This window comes from Aquarana catesbeiana, linkage group LG03, assembly GCF_042186555.1.
Source record: "Aquarana catesbeiana isolate 2022-GZ linkage group LG03, ASM4218655v1, whole genome shotgun sequence".
Taxonomy (NCBI): domain Eukaryota; kingdom Metazoa; phylum Chordata; class Amphibia; order Anura; family Ranidae; genus Aquarana; species Aquarana catesbeiana.
The window spans coordinates 618,896,602-618,915,180 of NC_133326.1; the positions used below are offsets into that span (position 1 = coordinate 618,896,602).

The 18,579-nt window shown below is 42.4% G+C and overlaps 1 protein-coding gene across 1 annotated transcript in view; it reads right to left on the reverse strand.

The window, feature by feature from the left end:
- ANK1 (ankyrin 1) overlaps window positions 1–18,579 on the reverse strand; it is a 402,733-nt gene that overhangs the window by 107,586 nt on the left and 276,568 nt on the right. The window contains 8 exon segments of the mRNA XM_073622316.1: window positions 246–443; window positions 2,769–2,867; window positions 5,170–5,268; window positions 8,208–8,306; window positions 8,615–8,812; window positions 9,866–9,964; window positions 15,082–15,180; window positions 15,517–15,615. Coding sequence (XP_073478417.1) covers window positions 246–443; window positions 2,769–2,867; window positions 5,170–5,268; window positions 8,208–8,306; window positions 8,615–8,812; window positions 9,866–9,964; window positions 15,082–15,180; window positions 15,517–15,615 — 990 coding nt within the window.

Here is an 18,579-nt window from a genome sequence, read left to right on the forward strand (position 1 = left end):
TGAGAAAGACAGCAAGCAAAGAAAGAAGGACTTAGGGCAGAAATAACTGAACTCAAACGACCATGCTAACAAGAAGTCCACATCTGCAATCCCTTTAGAATATCCTATTTACTATTTCTGAGCAGCATCCCTAATACAGCAGGTAACATGTGATTGAGAAAACGCCAGAGTACAGGTACACAAGGAGTGTGGATAGTACAGTAGGATACAGTCAGAAAAGAACATTAGGTAATGCAACTTGTTACCTTAGTCATGGAGGTATGTGCCGCTTGGTTATCCAGGAGAAGCTCTGCACTTTGTGTGTGACCACCCCGTGCACTCAGGTGCAGTGGCGTGTGCCCTGCCGTGGTAGGAGGGTCCGGGTGAGCTCCATGTGATAACAATAAGCGCACCATATCCAAGTGCCCGGAGCGGGCTGCACAGTGAAGAGGGGTCTGGTCGTCCTGTGTGATCAGAAATAACAGCAAATAAAAACAGAAATCAGAGAAATTACCAAAGGGAAATTTTGGACAGTGCAATGCAGGTAACATGGAAACTGAAACCAAGCTCAAATATGCCTCCGAAAAGAACAATAGCAATTTTAGAAAAAAAACACAATTTCTGTAAAGCAAACACATGTCCTCAATCCACTATTACAATTGCTATGATAAGGTTCGCACACCTAGTTTGTATTATCCTAATCTATCTACTATATTGTTGGGTGTAAAGAGGGAGACTAAAAGGGTGGCAGCATTTCAGGGTCAATTGAAGACCCCCCTTTTTAAAGGGTGAAATCAACGGGGGGGGGGGTCTTCTTTTACCCCCAAAATGTTGCCTTTTGGTTCTCCCTCTATATGCAGGTTTCGGTAATGATTGCTACATACTTCTCTTTTATGTATTTAGTTATATAATCCAAACTTGGATCCACTTTTGTATCCTCATATGCTAATATCACTATGTATCTTATGCTATTGTTCTTTCTAATATGCCATGTAATTCTACAGTATATTTGCATCTAATACTATACATTTGTGGATAAAGAGAGGCCCCAAAGACATAACGGAGGGTCGGGCATGACAGGGGTTAACGGGCGTAGAAACCAAGAAGGTGAAGGAGGAGCACGGTGGGGGGGACGGAGATGAGGCAGAGCCTTGGAAGGGGAAGTGACGTGGCACAAGGAGGGAGGCGGCCTCAGTCGGGAAGGAGAGAGCGGAGCAGCTTCCCACCCTCCCGCTCTACATGTTGTGGTCATTTTTCCTGTTGGGGTTGGGGGACTGGATCGTCTCCGAAGAAAAGTGGTGCACTTGGCGGGGTGTGGTTGAATGGTGGGTATGGTGTAGGGACCCGTCTGAGGTACGGCTCCCAGTTGGTACGGGTACCTGCTAGTCGTCTCTGAGTTGGTGGGTCGCGACTGGAGGCCTTAGAAGTGACTAGCAGGTACGGTTCTGGCTTATGCCATTGGGAACTTGGGCTCCATTATTGTAAAGCTGTATGTTATGTTTAAAAAGGTTATTGATATGTTAATTGTTGGATATTTATATATTTGGTTAATAAAACAGCTGCTACAGCCAATTTACCCCAGTTATGTGTGGCGTGGTCATTAGAGGTAAAGGGGGGTGGGTCATTGGCATAGCAGGTAACAAGCCATGGTTAATTCCATAGTCATGTCAAATTGACATGCCTAATTATATAAAAAAATTCTGCCGCAGTACTTGGTGGCGCTTATTTAATTATCATACTTCCCCCAAGCCACTATTAGCCACATGTCTAAGGATTTAAGAAAATTAGCACCGATGTCTATCCTCCATGGATTGTCCTATTTGTGCAGATCAAAAAAGCTTTGGTGGCTAGTTGCGGCATTAGTCTATTCAATTCTGCCCTGAGAAGGCTGAACTGCCAATGAGCAGAGATGAGTAAAGAAAGACAAACTTTTAGGGTGTCAGGTACTGGACCATAATTTAGCAAAGAAATAAATAGCCTGCTTCTTCTCAATAACGGTTCCTCAATCAGAAACAAATAAGAGCATTTTATATAAAGTTTCATTTAGAACTACTGTACAGATGGTTCACATTTACTGGTTGAACAATGCAGGAATCAAAGAAACCAGAAAACAAAATGTAAGACATCTTTAAGTGTACCTGTCACTCTTACAAAATGGAGGCATCCATTCTGTGGTGTGGAATGATATTTAGCCAACTCCATAGAAAACAATTATGTTTGTATAACGTGACATGCTTGTCTCTACTCACCATTGAATCCATAGGTTATATGCCCTACAATACTGCAAACAAAATGGCTGCCACTGTGAGTCACAGGTAGGAAAACTTTACAGCACGGGTTTTGCCTTAAAAGCTTCTATTGTCTGCAAGCAGACATTTTGCACCATAAACCAGCATTTACTGAAATGAAGGACTAGCTCCAGAATAAATGTTTTTTTTTTTTTTTAGTTTTGCATAGAAAGGGGAGGAGGTAAGATTTCCTTTCACTTCCTGCCCTTGTGACACCTAAACAAGAAAAGGAGGGTCCAGTTGTCACCAAGACCATAAGGCACAGAAATTCTAACTCTTTCAAACTTTTTATCGGTGTCCCTGTTGGAGAGCTTGGCATCACTTCCTTCCCTGACAAAAAGTTAGAAGAAATCTTCCCAAAAAAAAGACACACACTGCAATAAGTGTTGACCAAGGCCCTAACCCTTTCCTGCTTTATCCAGAGTGAAATAAGAAACGTTTTGGCTGGAGCTGGGCCCTAAGTATAGCAAAGTTTCCCAGTGTCTCCCTCATTCTCCTCACCTTGGCTCTGGCGTTCACCTTTGCCTTGTTTTGTAGTAAAAACTCTGCCACATCTGTGTGCGCTGCACGGGCTGCCATGTGCAATGGTGTCTCCACTTTCTGAAATATAAAAAAGATTCACAGTGTCATTAAAAACAAGTATGTGACGCTAGATGTTTGGTGGAAGTAAGCCTGGAGCTGTGTCAGCATTACTGTACATTTGACTGTAGTAGGGATGAAAGAAATTTGGAGTTTTCCCTTCCCAGAAATTTGTGCTAAAATCTATGGATTTCAGCAACTTTTACCTATTTTGGCAAAACACAATACACTGGAGTTAATAGGGAAGGCCAATGAAGGTATTCTGCTGGTTTTTAAGGGTTGCAGTGTGTTTAAATGTCTCCTAAAGGTTACCAAAGTTCCTTGCAACTATATTAGATCTTTCCTTGTGTCAAAAACATCTCCTCATTATTTTAACGTCTTAACGCCAAGTTGCTGCATATATGTGACCCTGTTACAACAACTCACTGTGCTGAGAATTCCCAGCACGCTCCCAGCATGGTAGCCAGCAGGTACCAGAAAGCTCCCGATGCATACTTGCGATCAGGAGCTTTCCGATCATGTGACTGCTGTGACAGCCAATCGCAGCGGTAACATAACCCAAATGCCCGCCACCGCTTCCCGGATTTTAGGACTCCTAAAGAACCTTGGGAGGCGGTCAGCGTGAAGAGGTTAAAGAGGTTGTAAACCCTTACATATACCAAATGAGGGGACTGGCCTCAGGTCATACACAGAGATTAAACAAATTCTCCTACATACATTGTACCTGTTTATTCACAGACCTCTCTCCTGTACAGTCTCCTAAAGAACATATTTTAAACAGCCTGTCTGAGCTTCCAGAGGTAGAGGGCAGGGATCTGATGTTACACACTGAACCTCATAAACAGGGGAGCTGAGTGTAATCTGAGACCTGAGTGAAGGGAAAAGACACCCCCTACACAGTCACATAGGGAAACATGCATGGCTGAGACTGTCAATCACCTGCTACATGCTGCAGGTGGGGCGGAATGGCTTGGTATTGGCATAGACTCTTAGAAGACTCATTCAGACAGCAGAGAAATGACAGTGCAAAGAGAAATCACACTAGGTGCTTTGGATAGAGGCAAGTACACACTAAAGATATGCTTTGTTCATTTTTCATTTCAGGAGTTTACAACTACTTTAAGCCTTTTTCACAGAAAGAAAGAAAACAACAACAAAAAAAAACAATAAATGAATCAACATCAGGGACAATCAAAGGGTTAAATGTGTTACCTGGGAGTGCTTTCTAACTGTTAAGGGGGGGAGTGCTTGTACTGTCAGAAGATTCTTGTCCCAGAATGGCGATCTGCCTTTATTTACATAGGCAGACCGCCGTTCTGTTTGCCTCAGGAACAATCGGCGGGTCCCGGGTGACATTGTGTCCACCGGACCCGCTGATTGGCTGCCTCTGTGTGCAATCACAGCAGAAGCTGGTCACCGGCGGGGGGTACGCTTGCCCCAGACCCGGAAGAAAAAATCATGTACGGGTACATGATTTTGTGCTAAAGGGCCACCCTGCCGCAGAATATGTACCCGGGGCAGTCCTTAAGTGGTTAACGTGGTTGCAAACCTCAGACATGAAATATGAACAAAGCATATCCCTCTATAGTGTATACTTGTCTCAATCCATAGCACTAAGTGTCCTTTCTGTCAGCTGCTTCATTCCTCTGCTATCAGCATGAGTCACTTCTGACAAGTTTTCCTGACACCAAGAGAAAAACGGTGATAGGGGAGGGCACAGTCTGTGATTGACAGCCTCAGCTCTGTTCCTGTGCGCTGTATGAAGGGGGTGTGTCCCTTCCCTTCAATCAGGTCTCAGAAATCTCCTCACTGATAAACTTCAGCTCTCTGCCTCCTGCTTTTCAGAGCTTAAAGATCCTGTGTAAATTCTGCACTTTGAATGGATTTAGGGGAAAGACAGCAGTAGATAAACAGGTACATCTTATGTAAGGTGATTTGTTTCATCTCTGTGTATCATCTGAGGCCAATCATATAAGAGTCCACAACCACTTTAGGTCTCTATCATCCCCCATCTGGACTGACCCAAGAGCATATTTTCAAGTGAATGCAATGGATTTTATGAGCCCTCTGCTTTATCATATTCAAGGTACATCTGGCTGAGAAAGTGCCATGTGCTTAAATATAGCTGCCTAAGAAATGTCCGGACAATGCTCTACTGTCTACAGATGCTGTGAAGACACTTCAATGTGACCTGAGGAAGCTGAGGGTGGCAAAAATGTTCTTTGATACAAAATACATTTTAAAGACATCAGCAGCAACCTGCCTCCTTTTTATGGGACTGTGGCTAAGAAGATATGTAGTAGATGTGTAGTTTAGTGCTCACCACACTGAACACATTGGGCGATGCTCCTTTCTGCAGCAGCATTTTCACGATGGTTAGATGTCCCATGAAGGCAGCAACGTGGAGAGGGGTGAGACCAGACTAAACAAGAAATGGAGAGACATAGGTTTACTAAGAGCAGAATTAAAGTGAACATATTCTCCATTTTAAACTTTTAAAAGCCAAGTCCTGCCTAAGAATAAACATAACTTGATGCCATTAACCAAAAACATCTTCTGTGCCCCTCTCTGAGTAAGTTATGCTTTGTTACTGGACCTTGATTTTCCATAAGTTCATAGTTAAAGCAAAACTAAACCCTCCTATCGTTTTCAGCCAAGGAAGCTGCCATCTTGGCCTCTGCTTGATTTTCAACTACCATGGTGGTGCTCATGTGATCAGTTATGACACTAGTCATTTGTTGGTTTACAGTTTAGTTGAGAGCACAACCAATGTGACAGTTAGGTCCTTCCACACAAGGCGGGCTCCATTGGACTCTGCTCAGGGGGGAATCTGTCTGCTGATCCTCGCTGAGCAGGCAGATGGCTGGTCTGTGTCCACTCTGCTTATGCAGAGCGGACACAGACACAGACCGCTCTCCTTTATGGGCGGTCGGATGTACACGGACCGCCTGTCCATTTACACCCAACTGCCATCCGATCCGCCAGACAGACGGGGATCCCCATCCATCTGTTTTTAGGGGACAGGATCTGATGTCGGCAAGTGTCAATGGACACATGTCCATTGACAACAGACGCTCCATAGAGGAGATTGGATTGTCCGATCGATCTGCTAGTGTGAAAGGGGCCTTACATTCCCAGAATATGCCAGGAATGTAACTGTTTGTATAAACTGTTAAATCGATGGGTTAAGTTCCTCTTTAAGCTTCACCAGCTACCGTCCATCTGTTCAATCAGGGTCCTTTCTGCATACCTAGACAGTCTCATTGTGGAATGGCAGTTGACAGGATTTAGCCATGATGTCAGAGCCCAGTAATAAAGGGAAACTAACTAGAGAGGGGCACAAAAGAGGCTTTTCTGGGTAGTAAATGCAATAGGAGACATCCAGTGGCATTTGATCTTCGGGCAGGACTTTAACTTCTCAAAGTCTAAAAAGAATATATCTAGTTAAATATGTTATCTGTGACTATTCAGATATAGGGGGTTATTTACTAAAGGCAAATCCACTTTGCACTACAAGTGCAAACTACAAGTGCAAAGTGCACTTGAAATTGCACTGAAAGTGCACTTGGAAGTGCAGTCACTGTAGATCCGAGGGGGACATGCAAGGAGAATAAAAAACAGCATTTTAGATTGCACATGATTGGATAATAAAATCAGCAAAGCTTCCCCTCAGATTTACCAGATCTACCCCTCAGATTTACAGCGACTGCACTCCTAAGTGCAATTTCAAGTGCATTTTGTAGTTTGCACCTGTAGTGGAAAGTGGATTTGACTTTCGAAAATAACCCCCATAGTGAAACAAGAGTTTGATAAACATAGAATGGATGGAGAACAACCTTAGAAGGCCAGCTGAAGTTTCACATCTTTTTATAATATCATCGTATATTATGATTTTTACCTTTGTTCACCTTTTTTTTTTTCTAAATTCCAGCTCCCTTATGTACCAAAATAGCATTTATGTACTTCTTTTGCAAAAATAAAAAAGCTTTCCATTTATTCTACACAGGCTTACTTCACTGTCCTCATGGCTGTTTAAAAACACTTCATTACTTCTGTCTTACTTCCTGGACAGACTATAGGTCCTGACACAGGAAGGAGTTGAACAGCTGAGCTCATTAGCACACACTCTGCTTCATCCACCCACCTACTTACCCACTCACTTCCAGGAGTGATTGGCTAGGTAGGAGGATAGACTATGCAGAGGGTGTGCTAATGAGCTCAGCTGGTCAACTCCTTCCTGTGTCAGGACCTATAGTCTGTCCAGGAAGTAAGGCAGAAGTAGTGGAAAAGTGTTTTAAACAGCCATGAAGACAGTGAGGTAAGCGTGTGTAGAATAAATGGAAAGCTTTTTTATTTTTACAAAAGAAGTACATGAATGCTATAGTGGTACATAGGGGAGCTGGAATTTAGGAGGGAAAAAAAAGTTGAACAAAGGTGAACTTAGCCTTTACCTCATACTCACTTGGCAATGTCTTATTGTTTTTTTTTAATCTTAACAGAAATGCACTTCCTACCCAACCCAATGTTCTATGTTATGGGAAATGGCAACACTCCTCATACACACTTATTGTGGAGGTAGAAATGGGGTGTGTCTGACCAGATCTATTAGATTACAGAGTGCACTGGCCAGTGTGGTTGAACTCTGGTACCTACTGGTCTGTGAAGTCATATTTAGACATAATGTAAAACTACTATGACAGGAAAGTGAAGGCAGTTAGTATAAAATCTATCTGACTACCTGTTGTTACTTCAATTGGGTCTTAAAGGTTCATAAAAAAAACAACAACAAAAAAATAACAAACATGTCATACTTATCTGCTCTATGCAGTGGTTTTGCACAGAGAAGCCCTAATTCTCTTTTCGGGTACCCGCCGACTCTCCTGGCTCCTCCTCTTCAGCCAGTGCCCCCAATAACTAGCCACTTGCTCTGGGGGGCACTGGTGTGTGCTCGCTCCCAGCCCTGCTCTATGCGTCCATAGGACACACAGAGCCGCAGCTCGGTCAGGCCCCCCCACTCTCTGCTCATTGGCTCGCTGGCTGTGATTGACCGTAGCAGGAGCCAATGGCTCCTGCTGCTGTCTCAGTCAATGAGGAATGAGAGACCCAGGAGAAGCTCAGCTCTCATGCACATCGCTGGATCGAAAGGAGCTCAGGTGAGTATTGGGGGGTCGCTGCACACAGAAGATTCTTTACTTTCATGCATAAAATGCATGAAGGTAAAAAGCCTTGAGCCTTTAAACCCACTTTAAGGTCAAAACAAAATGTAACTGAGCTGAATAAATAAAATTAAAGGGATTCATGTGAATAACCTCACATATAAACCATGCCCACTGAAAGAACAACTTAACATGGCTTCCTTACCTCTGTGACCGCATCAATGGATGCCCCAGATTTCAGGAGAAGCTCCATGACTCTCATGTGACTCTTCTTGCACGCTATGTGTAAGGGAGTGAAGCCATTCTACAAAGACGACAAGGCAAGGGTTAAAAAAAGGGAGAAAAGGGTGACATGATGAACATTTAAAATAAATGCAGTAAAAAGCTGACTGAAGTAGACAATGGAAAAATTATCAAATGAATCAAGAACAGCGCAGAAAGGAGACCCAGGAGGAAAGCATTAGGAAGGCATACTAATGGGGCTGATAAATTATAAAAAAGAATTGTGGAAGGAAAACGATGTTTCATGGGTTTTGTGAAGAGAAATATGATAATTGGTCAGACATTCAGAACTGCATATTTTGGAAGCAGTTTTGCCTGAAAGAGACTTACTAGAGCTCGGGAATTAGGCTTGGCCCCCTTCTCCAGAAGAAGTTTTGCCACGCGATGGTGACCACAGTGAGCTGCCACGTGCAGCGGCGTCAGGTGATCCAACGTGATGTCATCAATCTGAGCCTGGTATTGGAGAAGTAGCCGCACGCAGTCCAGATGGTCTCCTTGTGAGGCCATATGAATAGGAGATAGACCATTCTGGTAACAAAAAAAAATACTGGTAAAGGAAATCTTAAAATGCACCTGTCAGATACACGTTAAGGTTTTATAATTGATAAGTCACAAAACACTGCATGTATGCTGATGTGTTCAACTGGCCTGGGACATTGCAGACAGAGAAGTATACAAATGATTAATGCCAATTGAACTTTCACTTTAAATCAGAAAATATAATGCAGGTGCACCAATACAAATGGTGTGCAAAATCTTACAGTTACTTTTTATTGAAAAGCAGCCACATCCTAAATATATAGAAGCCTGTCCCCTGCATGCATGCTCTCTGTGTGGAAGCAGTGGCCTCTCAGCAGAGGTCTGACATGCTTCCTGCTGAGCATGATTTATTACTGAGCAATCAGCAAAGCTTAAGTCCCTGCTGATTGGAGAGATCTAGCAGGGGGTGTGTCAGACCTCTACAGAGAGGTAACTGCTTTCTTGCAGAGAGCAAGGGTCCTTCATTAGGCATGCCAGCAGGGGACAAGTGATTTCCTTTAACTAAAGTCAAAATGGGGAAGATGGGGTCTGACTAGTTGTTAGGGTACTGTAATGTGCATTTACAGGTTCTTATTACATTCTTCTACTTGTGCTGGAGGAAACTGACAGTTGACTTTTCTTTGTTTTTCCATTGTTCAACTGCATGCTTATTTCACAGCTCAGTGGCTTGAATCCAGGGTGTGCATTCCCAGTGAGGGGCAAATCAACAGCATCCATCCTTTCTCAACAGTAGCTATTCACCTTATGTTCACTCTCCCACCCCTCCATTTAGCTTTTAGGAGTGAAGATTGTGACTTACTCCTCTTACTCTCAGTAAAATAGAGTTTTCTTGCATATAAGGACATATGGCTTTGTGAAGATGAATACAAAGCCTTATAACTATGTCAGTTCTCAGGAATCAGCCACCACCTCTAGTGCCCACATTCACCATTTTGCATTCAGATAGATAGAGCTGTATAGTTATTGGGCCTTAGGTTGTCACCGTATTAGTTCCAGTTTGTTTCTGATATGTCAATCTGTTCTGCCCCTGGCTAGTCCTACCTTTGTTTTGGCTTGTATGGGAGCTCCATGATCAAGAAGAATCTCTGAAATCCGGACATGTCCATTCCTTACAGCACAGTGCAAAGGGGTCAGCTCATCCTGCGGGGAACATTGGGATGTTGGTATCATGCATAATATACAGGCTATTTGCTTCTACACACAATTTTCTAATAGGCAATGTACAGTGCCTTGAAAAAGTATTCATACCCCTTGAAATTTTCAACATTTTGTCTTGTTACAAGCAAAAGTGTATATGTAATTCATTGGGATTTTATGTGATAGACCAACACACAGTGGCACGTAATTGTGAAGTGGAAGAAAAATGTTAAATGGTTTTCAAAATTTTTTACAAATGAATATCTGAAAAGTGTGGCGTGCATTTGTATTCAGCCCCCTTTACTCTGATACCCATAACTAAACTCTAGTGGAACCAATTGCCAGAAGTCACCTAGTTAGTAAATAGAGCCAACCTGTGTGTAATTTAATTTCAATATAAATACAGCTATTCTGTGAAACCCTCAGAGGTTTGTTAGAGAACCTTAGTGACCTTAGTGAACAAACAGCATCATGAAGGCCAAGGAACACACCAGACAGGTCAGGGAGAAGTTTAAAGCTGGGTTAGGTTTTAAAAAAATATCCCAAGCTTTGAACATCTCACAGAGCACTGTTCAATCCATCATCCGAAAATGGAAAGAGTATGGCACAACTGCAAACCTACCAAAACATGGCCGTCCACCTAAACTGACAGGCCCGGCAAGGAGAGCATTAATCAGAGAAGCAGCCAAGAGGCCCATGGTATCTCTGGAGGAGCTGCAAAGATCCACAGCTCAGGTGGGAGAATCTGTCCACAGGACAACTATTAGTCCTGCACTCCACAAATCTGGCCTTTATGGAAGAGTGGCAAAAAGAAAGCCATTGTTGAAAGAAAGCCAAAAGAAGTCATGTTTGCAGTTTGCAAGAAGCCATGTGGGGGAGACAACAAACATGTGGAAGAAGGTGCTCTGGTCAGATGAGACCAAAATTTAACTTTTTGGCCTAAAAGCAAAACACTGTGTGTGAAAACTAACACTGCACATCACCCTGAACACACCATCCCCACCATGAAACATGGTGGTGGCAGCATCATGTTGTGGGGATGCTTTTCTTCAGCAGGGACAGGGAAGCTGGTCAGATGTGATGGGAAGATGGATGGAGCCAAATACAGGGCAATCTTAGAAGAAAACCTGTTAGAGTCTGCAAAAGACTTAAGACTGGGGCGGAGGTTCACCTTCCAGCAGGACAACGACCCTAAACATACAACCAGAGCTACAATGGAATGGTTTAAATCAAAGCATATTCATGTGTTAGAATGGCCCATTCAAAGTCCAGACCTAAATCCAATTGAGAATCTGTGGCAAGACTTGAAAATTGCTGTTCACAGATGCTCTCCATCCAATCTGACAGAGCTTGAGTTATTTTGCAAAGAAGAATGGGCAAACATCTCACTCTCTAGATGTGCAAAGCTGGTAGAGACATCCCCAAAAAGACTTGCATCTGTAATTGCAGCAAAAGGTGGTTCTACAAAGTATTTACTCAGGGGGGCTGAATACAAATACATGCCACGATATTTATTTGTAAAAAATGTTGAAAACCATTTATCATTTTCCTTCCACTTCACAATTATGTGCCACTTTATGTTGGTCTATCACATAAAATCCCAATAACATACATTTACGTTTTTGGTTGTAACATGACAAAATGTGGAAAATGTCAAGGGGTATGAATACTTTTTCAAGGCACTTTATAAATCAGTTCAGACACTATTTCCCCTTCATACATTATAATAACTTTTTGTAAGAGAAGAAGTGAAACGGTACAGTTGGATCAGGTCTTTGCATTGTGTTCTTCTAGATTTTGTGTACCTCAGTCTGAACTAAATACAGTATCAGTGTCTACTGGAAATCTACAACATACAGGTATGGTGGTATTGGTGTTGGAGCATTCTTACACACCAGTCTAATACTAGGTTCACACTGTTGCGTTTTGGGCAGCTGACCATTTGCGTGGGCACAGCAGCTTATTCATTTAATAGGGCTGCTGTACCTGCGGAAAAACACAGGGAAAAGCTTAATGCACCTTCTTAAAATTGCAGCCACACATAAATCCCATGATGCTTTTCCATGAGCTGCATTTCCAGATGTATGGGGATCCCATTAAGAATAAATGGCATCTGCAAAAGTGCAGCACATTTTGGTATGAGAACACATGCGATTTATATGCTGTCCCACACCTGCAACCACCTGCAACAGTGTAAACCTAACCTTAAAGTGTATGTCCTGTCATGACTTTCTTTTTTCAGATTTGGATACAGAAGAGAAAGATTGCCGTTTTACTGCTATCTGGGGCTCCAATAGAGATTTCCCCTCACCTCTTATGCCGCGTACACACGGGTGGACTTTTCGACCGGACTGGTCCGACAGACTTTCTGACTGACTTTTGACGGACTTTTGACGGACTTCCGACGGACTTTTAAACGAACGGACTTGCCTACACACGATCACACCAAAGTCAGACGGATTCGTATGTGATGACGTACACCGGACTAAAATAAGGAAGTTGATAGCCAGTAGCCAATAGCTGCCCTAGCATGGGTTTTCGTCTGTCGGACTAGCATAACTATATGTAATGTCGCGTACACACAAGCGGATTTTGAGACTGGACTCAAGTCCATTGGAAAGATTTGAAGCATGTTTCAAATCTAAAGTCCATCATATTTTCGTCTGGAAAAGTCCGCTGAAGGTCCGATGAAGCCCACACACAGTCAGATTGTCCGTCGGACCAGTCCGGTCGAAAAGTCCGCTCGTGTGTACGCGGCATTACATATAGTTAGTCAGGTTGAAAAAAGACACAAGTCCATCTACTTCAACCAATAAAAGGGAATTTTCTTTTTTAAATCATACAATCCCATATACACAGTCCTACTGTAAACCCACAGTTGATCCAGAAGAAGGCAAAAAAAAAAAAAAACAGCAAAGCATGATCCAATTTGCTACAGCAGGGGAAAAAATTCCTTCCTCATCCCCCGAGAAACAATCGGATATTCCCTGGATCAACTTTACCTATAAATATTAGTATCCAGTTATATTATGTACATTTAGGATAGAATCCAGGCCTTTTTTTAAAGCAAGCTACTAAGCTGGCCAGAACCAGTTCTTCAGGGAGTCCATTCCACATTTTCACAGCTCTTACTGTGAAGAAACCTTAAAATCTTAAATCTTTTTTCCTCTAGACGTAAAGAGTGCCCCCTTGTCCTCTGTGATGACCTTAAAGTGAATAACTCAACACCAAGTTCACTATATGGACCACTTATGTATTTATACATGTTGATCATATCCCCCCTTAATCTCCTCTTCTCAGGCGAGAATCAATTCAGTTCCTCTAATCTTTCCTCATAGCTAAGCTCCTCCATGCCTCTTGTCTTGGTGCCAACAGTTTCACCAGACCAGAAGTGAGGGGACAATCTCTAATGGAGCGCAGACAGAAACTTTTTTTTTTAGTAGAGTTGGGTAATGCTACAACCCTTATCAGGTTTATATTGCTGTCCCTGTTGCAGGTACACGTGGACCAAAGCTTGGCCGGTTCAGCAGGAACTGGCCAAATTTTAATGTGCGTGTTCCCCTCCTCACTTTCAACAGAAGGCAATCGTTAGATGTCTGTTGAACGGTCTAGCTGGAAGTCCAACATTCGATTAGCCAATGCGTTTAGCTTTACAGAATTGCTTTCCATTATCTGTAAAGAGGATTTATAGACTATGGGGTTTATTTACTAAAGGCAAATCCACTTTGCCCCATGAATGCTATTTTTATACTATAACATATCATTCTAATACTAGTTATTTTAACTTTTTTTTCAGTCTCGACATCAAGTATGCAAGATCCCCCCATCAAGTCACCACATCATGTCAGAGTCTGCTCTTTATGTCAGAGTCCCCTTATATGTGAGAGTTTTCCCTATTTATCAGAGACCCCCTATGCATCAGAGTTCCCCTGTCACATCAGATTCCTCCCATCACATCAGATTCCTCCCATCACATCAGATTCCTTCCATCACATTAGATTCCTTCCATCACATTAGATTCCTTCCATCACATTAGATTCCTCCCATCACATTAGATTCCTCCCATCACATCAGATTCCTTCCATCACATTAGATTCCTTCCATCACATTAGATTCCTTCCATCACATTAGATTCCTCCCATCACATCAGATTCCTCCCATCACATCAGATTCCTCCCATCACATTAGATTCCTCCCATCACATTAGATTCCTCCCATCACATCAGATTCCTCCTATCACATCAGATTCCTCCCATCATATTAGATTCCTCCCATCACATTAGATTCCTCATATTACATTAGATTCCTCCTATCACATCAGATTCCTCCCATCACATCAGATTCCCTCCATTCCCAAGTCTTCTCATCACATCACAATCCATCCATTAGAAAGCCCCCACCAAATCACAGAGTACCCTCATCAGCAGCATGGCAGAAAGTGAAGCTGGTGATGAGAAGCCAGACTTCCATAGATATAGGATTTCTAAATGCTGGGGGGCTCTGCATGCTGCCTGCCCTGGATCAGCGTCAGGAGTTGCCATGGTGGAGGAGGGCTGCCTGCCAACACCATAGCAACAAATGACTGCGTACTGCCCTAGAGCATCATTGGTTGTTATGGTGCAGGTGGCAGGCCTGTCCACACCATGGCAACTCAGGATGCTGGTCCAGGGCAAACAGGGTCCCGACTCCCTGCCTGAGAAACACTGTATTAGTCTAAGATATCTGCAAAACAGCTGCTATAGGATAATAAGAGGTTAAACTGGCCATACATTATACAGTTTTCTTCTATTCTATATTCTATTTCCTTTACATTTACCTTCAACTATGTAGTGCAAGGGTCTGCCTGATTGAATACAAATTGAAAGTGTTTAGGTTTGGCCTCATATTATATGGTTTTGGTAAATGTGAAAAACAGCTGCTGTCCAAGGCCTTTCGCACACACTGTGTGCATACAGCGTTTAGCCCCGCCAGCAAGAATCTCACCGGATGCAACCATTGTAAATGTGGCCACTCACTCAGCTCACGTTTTACATCTCTAATTGAAATCAGGACAAGAACCGAATTACCAATCCTCATTCCCACATTTTGTTGTACCAGTTCTGCTTGAAACAACTTGTTACCTTGGTGAGCGCATCATTTTGGGCTCCTCTATCCAATAGCAGCCTCACCATAATAACATTCCCGCGTCGTGAAGCGATGTGCAGAGCGCTAATACCATTCTGTAGAGAAACACATGGACATAGAATTTAGTGTAACACATGGGAAGGAACTCTCTACCCTATTAAAGGAAACCTGAACTCATACAGTGGCTTCCACTACTGATCTTCTACCTGAAAATGCCAGTTGCCTGACTGTTTCCAGCACTTACCTGGAACAAGCATGCAGCCAATGAAGTCAGAAATCCTGATCTGCATACTGGTTCCAGCTCAGGGACCCAGAAACCACTAAAGCCTTTCGATCTGCATGACAGGCAGGCAACTGGGCATTTCAGCCTATGTGTTTCTCTCAGGTTTCCTTCAGTATAATGAAGTTAAAGCAAAGTCAATGTTTTGTACCGGGGGAGTGAAGTTAACATTTGCACCCCTGTTCAGGAGGAGCTGGGCCACATTCAGGTTCTCATAGTGGGCTGCGATGTGTAGGGGTGTGAATCCTGTCTGAAATACAAAAAAAAAAAAAAAAAACACACAGTGAATTAAGAATTGAGAAATAGATCAAATGCTGAATTATTATTATTATTATACAGGATTTATATAGCGCCAACAGTTTGCGTAGTGCTTTACAACATTAGGGAGGACAGTACAAGTACAATACAATTCAATACAGGAGGAATCAGAGGGCCCTGTTCGTTAGAGCTTACAATCTAGAAGAAAGAAAGCCTTTATCTGAGGCTGCTGAGTTTAAGGCTCTGATCACACCTAGGAGTTTTGCTTTCAGGCAGAAAGTCACGTGATTTTTGCCACAATTGTTTGCCGCAAATTTCTACAGATCAAAAGGTCACCAATGTAAAAAGCAGAAAACCTGTAATCTGTCCAAAGTTTCTGTAGTTTTTTGAGCTTCGAGCGTTTTCCTTCAGATGACAAAACGGGAGAGATGTGAACAGGGGCCATTAAAATGAATGGGATTTGTCTTGTTAGGCGTTTTTAGAGCTGAGGCTTACAGCAGAAAAACGCCCCAAAACACGTAGATGTGAACAGAGCCTGAATAAGTGTAGAGCAGCAAGACAAGGACGCTGCAGTACTTTGCGTGAAACCTCAAACTGAATGACCTTTCGTTTTGGTAAACAAAATAAAATTTTTACCTTTTCTGATCCGTTGCTGCATTTCAGTACTACTGAGCATCCGCAACCTCTTTTCAGCCACTTCCTGTCTACATGCATAGTCTCAGTGGATGGCTGCTTGGCAATTCTTAGGGCAGGTTTCCTGTTGACGACAACAGTGGACCATGCCTGTGTATTTTATGTGTCTGCCCGGCCACTTGTACTCTCCATTTGCTAAATACATGTCCATAATGTGACACTGCAAATCAAACGGATCTATTTGAAACTGCGAGACCCCTATTGCACCCATAGAACTGGGATTCTATTGAGAAAATCAGTTTAATCTCTTTCTATGTGTAAGACCACATTCACACAGGGCATACTACAGGCATACCCCACTTTTAAGTACACAATGGGGTTTATTTACTAAAGCTGGAAAGTGCAAAATCAGGCTCACTGCTGCATAGAAATCAATGAGCTTCCAGGTTTTATTACAAAAGCTTAATTGAAAAAGCTGGAGTTAGAAGCTCATTGGTTTCTATGCAGAAGTGAGCCTGATTTTGCACTTTCCAGCTTTAGTAAATAAACCTGATTGGGTACTTAAAAGTGGGGTATGCCTGTATAGTGTATGACTGTGAAGGTCTGTGTTTACCCACACAGGGATGCACAGGACCCTGCATTCACTATATCTGGTCTCCCACAGTATACAGACACGGAAATACAATTATTTTAGTAAATATAAACTGCTTAATACGTTTTCTCATCAGCAGTTAGAGCAATCTTGTGACTTCTATCAGTGTCTGGTTAAAGCTTGTAAGAGGTGTTTTTATTCTACCCTGATTATCCTATAAGGACGCAGGACACCTGACCTTCTGTCTGGACAGTGCTGATTGGCCCTGTGCTGATCGAGTGCACTCTCCCAAGAAAAGAAAAAAAACTCTCTAGAAATACACACCAAACTGAGCATGTATAGAGTGCCCCCAAGGCTCTGTTCTATCAGGAGATGAATTGGGGACAGTGGACGAAGAGGAGGTTCAGAGGAGACAGGATCAAACAGCCTTTTACACAATGCAGAGGTTCCACAGTGAGTATAACAAGCATGCTTTACTGCATATACACACTGATTTTACTATTGTGGGTTTAGTAACATCAACATCAAAAGGACTGCCTGCATGCACAGGTGTTCCGTGCATCCCCATGCTGGAACACAGCCCTGCATGGGTGTACGCTATAGTACACCCCGAGTAATGGTCATATATCAATAAAGTAGGAAAAATTAGAAACAAAAGAGGAGACACAAATTTTTAGAGTGGTACCACATCCAAAATGTAAAAATAGAAAAAAGAAACAAGAAAAAATAGAATAAATAGTGAGTGGAGGCTTTGGTATATTTACCTATGCTCATATCTATATAGGGAATGTAGTCTATTCGATTAGTGAATTTTAGCTGAATTGTTGTTATTAAACTTTTGTATTTTTTATATTTATATTTATTTATTTATATTGGAGTACTCACTTCCTTTTCATGGGGTTATAGGTGGCAACCAATAAATCCCTTTACTATTTTTTATTTTTTCTAAAATAGGAAAAATGTGTTTACTAAATCCCTGCATATCAAAGGCAATTGTCTCTTCTTTTTTTTTTTTTTTAGGTTTGTTCACACCTTGTGCATTTTCTGCAATGGATCTGTACAGGTTACTGAAAGGGCACATAGAAAACAATGGTTCACACCACAATGTTGTGTACATGTGCGTTGCAATAAAATGCTACCTGTTTGCATTTTAATGCAACACACATGCATGCATGGCAATGCAATGCAACTAAAAGTAAGGATATGAAAAAAAAATTGTTGTTAGTAGTTTGACCTTTCTGGAGCCTATAACTTTCAATGGTGACATAAAAAAGAAAGCTAACAGACATAAAAACGTAACATGACGCAACACAATATGCATGAAAATGCATGTTAAATGCACATCAACGCACATGCATTTTTTAGCTGAGTGCTTCCAGCCTCCTGCAGCCTCTTCTTTACTACACGCACTTCATTGATAGCTGCATTTCTCAGGGAGGGATTCCTGAAGGAGACAACAGTGGACCATGCCTGCACAATGTGTGTTGAAACGGCCACTTGTCGTCTTCATCAGAAGCTCTGTGACACAAGAGCACAACTGAAAGACAAAGACTGAGCTTTGTCAACCCCGAACTAGAAGTGATTGAACAAGGACCCGCATGGCAGGATTGGCAAGTATTATTTTAGTAAAAGCTGCAGATTTAAAAAGCTTGAAAATGAGGCTAGCCATACACGGAGCGAAATTCTTTCCTGCAGCCATGGGTTGCAGGAAAGAAATTCACTAGATGCCCC